Source organism: Aedes albopictus, unplaced genomic scaffold (assembly GCF_035046485.1).
Source record: "Aedes albopictus strain Foshan unplaced genomic scaffold, AalbF5 HiC_scaffold_746, whole genome shotgun sequence".
Classification (NCBI taxonomy): domain Eukaryota; kingdom Metazoa; phylum Arthropoda; class Insecta; order Diptera; family Culicidae; genus Aedes; species Aedes albopictus.
The window spans coordinates 1155-6118 of NW_026917583.1; the positions used below are offsets into that span (position 1 = coordinate 1155).

At 47.7% G+C, this 4964-nt stretch overlaps 1 protein-coding gene across 1 annotated transcript; it reads right to left on the reverse strand.

The window, feature by feature from the left end:
- Nucleotides 1–2710: 2710 nt before the first annotated feature.
- Nucleotides 2711–4420, reverse strand: LOC134284767 (uncharacterized). The gene has a single exon (XM_062844023.1). The coding sequence runs from the start codon at nt 4418–4420 to the stop codon at nt 2711–2713; it is 1710 nt and encodes a 569-aa protein (XP_062700007.1).
- Between the last annotated feature and the right edge of the window lie 544 nt (nt 4421–4964).

Genomic DNA, 4964 nt, shown 5'->3' on the forward strand with positions numbered 1-4964 from the left:
GTAATTCCTATAGCATATAAGCTATAGCAATACAAGTCAAGAAGTAGTCAAGAAAGCCTCCAAGCTTCACATTAGCTTTGTTAGGCTGATCATTCACCCGACAACAGTATCACCAAACAAACTCGAATTAATTCCATTTCTTGTTCCATTGACTTTCGAACTTTTACAAAAGACTTTGGCGATACATTGTTAAAAAAGCAGGAAAAACTTTTTCCATCGCACACCGGATCCGAAACGCCATCTGCGTCCTCTTCAGTCTCTCTCTCTCAGGGTGATGGTGGAAACTATTTCCATCTCTCTGCTGCCGCCCTGGCCCTGACGCTATCGGCTGATTGCCTTCCTTCCCCCCAAGCAAGGGCGGGTGTTTTATTTCCAAAGAATGATCACCTAATTCGGCACGCTCCAACCCCTAAATAGATTCAACAATAGACAACAGTCGAAACGGAACGCAGCCCAAGCGGGGTAAGCTTTTTGAACCGACGACGAGAGCTTTACAGCTCAGTAGCCGAACTGGAGGCGAGGTTGGTACACAATACAATAGATACAACCGAACGGCTGCCAGGTCTCACGTAGTTGAAAACTTTGATAAGTTCGTTATCGGGAGGATGTTTCGCTTCGTACACGCGTTTGGATAGGACACCCCCATCAGCCAGCCAGCGTCGTCGTCATTGTTGTTGTTGTTGCCGTCGTGGACCATGTTGCTCTACGATGCACAGTGGGTTCGGCGATAGGTAAAAATCCCAGGTTACGTAAAAGCGCCCTTTCCGGTTCTTAGTTCAGTTAAATCCATCCTGTGCTGTATCATTTTACACAAGCTATCATCATACGCCTCAGGAGGGTAAGATGCCATTTTTCAAACTTTCATCAATTTTACTGATAAATAGCCTCATTTGACGTCACAGTGGTAATAGCAACTAAATAATATTTGCTTGTTGCAGAAATATTCAAGAATGACGATATTTTAGAGTTAAGTTCATCAATTTGTGGGCATTTCCTTCGTCTGTTATGCTTTTTCTTACACTCAATTCATGGAGTGTCATACTTATACGAAGCCCCTCCCTCCTTAACGATTGTCGTTATATTTGAATGATCCCTAACATGGATAACGTATACTCAACAACCATGCACCTCCATATGTTTCTCAATCTCCTTTGTAACACATGTTGTTCACGATTCAATGGTCACTCGCGGCACTGACCCGTGGCACGCTCCGTGATATGTTCACTTTGAAATAGTACAAACTGGAGGAATAAACTGTCCACACTCTATCGAAAACTGAGCTGAAAATTGCGAGAAACTGCGACAACGACGGAGTGATTTGCAATCAATTTGGTTACTTCGGATTGACCGACCGACGGGCGAAACAAGAGAAACCCCAGACAACCAATTTACACGTATAATGAAGTATATGTTCATATTATACGTACTTTTATGCGTTAAAGTTACATCGCATAAGATGCAGTAAAAGTGCCTTATGCGTACAAAAGTGGAGGCACTATACGTACATTGACGGAACTATACTAACGCTATATGACTTGATGCGATATCTTATGCGATGTACCGTGAACACTATTGCGACGTAAATCAGCATCTTATGCGACTTAATAATATTCGAAAAAAAAAACTATTCTTGTCAGTTCGATATCGAACTAATGGCCTTTGGATTGTTGAGCCACACTTCACACTTAACACCAAACGCTACTTATGAAACAAGCTGATTAATTATCATGAACTCACCTCAATGTTTGTTGGAATGCACTTGGTTTACATACGCTGTGCGTGTTTGGCAGACTATCTGTAGTTAAAACGATGAAGCTCAATTTCCCGCACAGTTTTCACTACCCTTTCTGGCTAGCACCTCCCATTGTTAATTATCAAGCCAAAAAACAAATAATGATGACTTTGTAACCATAATTACGGCTGTTCACTTTCTTGTAGCATTTTGGCACTGTAGCCACAGCCCAACAGCAACTCTTTCATTATTATCACATATAAAATCGCATTATGTCATCATAAACACTTCTACCTTATGCGAGTTTCTATGCACACTTTACCGAGTTTATTTGTACTTTTATGCGATTTCATCTGTACGCCAAGGCGAGTTAAACAGACGCACTTAGAAAAGTACCAAGCGAAGTCGTATTATCATCGCATAACGCAATTATGCGAAATCATTTGACGCTTTGCGGGTTTACTCGCACGCTTTTGCGAATAAGTAAAGTTCATCGTAATACAACATCAGAATGTCATCTACTACATGTACTCATACCAAATAAAAGTTGATTTGTATTCTTATATGAGTTTAACTGATACGTCGTAATAAGTTCAAAAAATATCATCATATGCGATGAATGTTGTCCGTCCGCTGTACATATATGCGAAAGTGACTTAAAATCGTACTTTATACGATGTTTATCGTGTATTCTTATACGACTCCTGGTTGACTGGGACGTGTGTTTCGATTCGATTGCTTTATTAGCTAACTGGATACTGCTGTGTGTTCGATCGGTGTGGTGCTGGACGATCGATCCGTTTTCGGCGATCGTATCGAGTGTGAGTGTAGTGTGCATGGTAGGTGTAGGGTAGCTACAATAATTGTTGGCGAGTAGTATTTAATTTTATATAATTCAAATATTATTTGTGGTAGATCGTAACATGCCGGCCTCCGTTGAAGCGAACCGGTTCAACCATCATCTTCGGCTTCGTGAGTTCAACTTGTGCTGACTGTGATGCTGTCGTCCTTCGGTTCGTCCTCGGTAGGAGCAATCGGTAGAACGGCGATCTCCGTGACTGCTCGTTTGTACTGCCCGGCAGCAGTCTTGACTACGACCACCCGGACTCGTCCATCCTTGCCCGCAACGGTTTCGACGATCCGTCCTAACGGCCATTGCAATGGCGGCGCAGTCGCTTGCCTGACGATCACCAGCTGTCCAACGCGCACATCCGGCAGGGATCGCTTCCACTTTCTTCGCTGCTGGAGTTGACTGACATAGTCCAGCTGCCAACAGCGCCAAAGATCTTGGACCGACTTCTTCATCTCCTGCAAGCGCGAGAGTCGATTTGGGTTGACGTCGACCAGGTCTGGCTCAGGGATGGCCACGAGCGGTTCGCCAACAAGAAAATGCCCTGGAGTCAGAGCGGAGCAATCGTCAGGAGAATCTGTAAGCGGAGAGAGAGGACGGGAATTGAGGACTGATTCGATTTGGGCAACGACGGTCTGGAGCTGGTCCACGGTGAATGAGCGGTTGCCCATGATGCGACGGAAGTGGTGCTTGAAGGATTTGATTTCGGCCTCCCAGATACCGCCGAAGTGCGGGGATCTCGCCGGGATGAAGCGAAACTTGATTCCGCCCTCCACGCAGAAGTTCGCCCAGTTCTCGGACCGGAATTGACGACGAAACTCTTCCCGCATCGAACGGAGCTCTCGGTCTGCCCCGACGAAAGCAGTCGCGTTGTCGCAGTGTAGTTCGAGCACTCGACCGCGACGAGCTACGAAACGCTTAACGGCGTTTATGCACGCGGCGGACGACAGATCGGCAACGACTTCGAGATGCACGGCTTTCACCACGAGACATACGAACAGACCGACGTAGATCTTAACCGACGCGCCCCGACCACTTAACGGACGTACGAGAAACGGCCCACAATAATCCATCCCGGAGTGTATGAACGGTCTAGCAGGTGACACACGAACGGATGGAAGGGGTGCCATGATCTGCTGTGCCTGCCGTGGCTGGCAACGGAAACAGGTTACGCACTGACGTACCACCTTTCTTGCTAGCTGTCGACCCCGGACTGGCCAAAATCGTTGACGAATCGTAGCGAGCGTGAGCGTTGGACCGCCGTGAAGTGTTCGTATGTGACTGGATCGGGCGATGAGCCAACTGAGACGGTGATCGGCTGGTAGAAGGATCGGATAACGAGTATCGTACGGTGCTTTCATATTTGCTAATCGTCCACAGAGTCTGAGCAAACCGAACTGATCCATGAACAACTTCAAGTCCTTGAGTGGCGATTTCGATGTTGCAGATACGGATGGAATGCTTTGAGCGCTACGGTAGTGGTGAACTTCAGCTGGGAAGGACGCTAACTGAACTGGTCGTACGAGAATCTTGAGCGCATGCTCACGTTCCTCTGGGGTCAGTGAACCAGTGGTGCGGTCGCTCCGCCGGAGCCTTGCATTGTTGAAAAAACGGTAGCATCGTGCTACGACACGGATTAGCTTGGATAAGTCCGTGAATCGTTCGCACAGTGTTGAGTCGACGGTAGCGCTGTGCAGAGCTATGTCTGGGCAGGCTTCCTGCTGCAAATCCGGAAGATCCGGCATCGAAACCACACATTCGGGCCAACTGTCGACGGGGTCTTTGAGGAAACTCGGTCCATGCCACCACAAATCGTCCTTCGAGATCTGACTTGCCATCATCCCTCGAGAAATCCGGTCTGCTGGATTCATTTCCGACGGAACGTGTCTCCAGTTGCAGTCCTTGGTAAGACGTTGGATCTCTGCGATCCGGTTTGAGACGAAAACCTTCCAAACATTGGACTGCGACTTGATCTAATGAAGAACGATGCTGGAATCAACCCAAAACGTTGGAGGCTCGATGAAATCCGTTGTTTGCCGGAGGCTGTCGGCAAGCTGGCTGCCGAGTAGCGCGGCGCACAACTCCAGACGAGGGATGGATTGTCCACGTAGTGGAGCAACACGTGACTTGGCTGTCAGCAGATGGCTATGGGACTGTCCGAGCTCGTCACGGGAAACGACGTAGATACAGCAACCGTATGCTGCTTTTGAGGCGTCGCAGAAGCAATGCAGACTGTAATGGCAGGTTTGCACGACTCTGCGCGGCACGGAGAGTGCCTGTAGCTGATTGAGCTCTGAGCGGTAGATTGTCCACCAGCTGGAGTGTTCTTCGGACAGTTGGTCGTCCCACGACCAGTGTTCTGCCCAAAGCACTTGAGCGAAC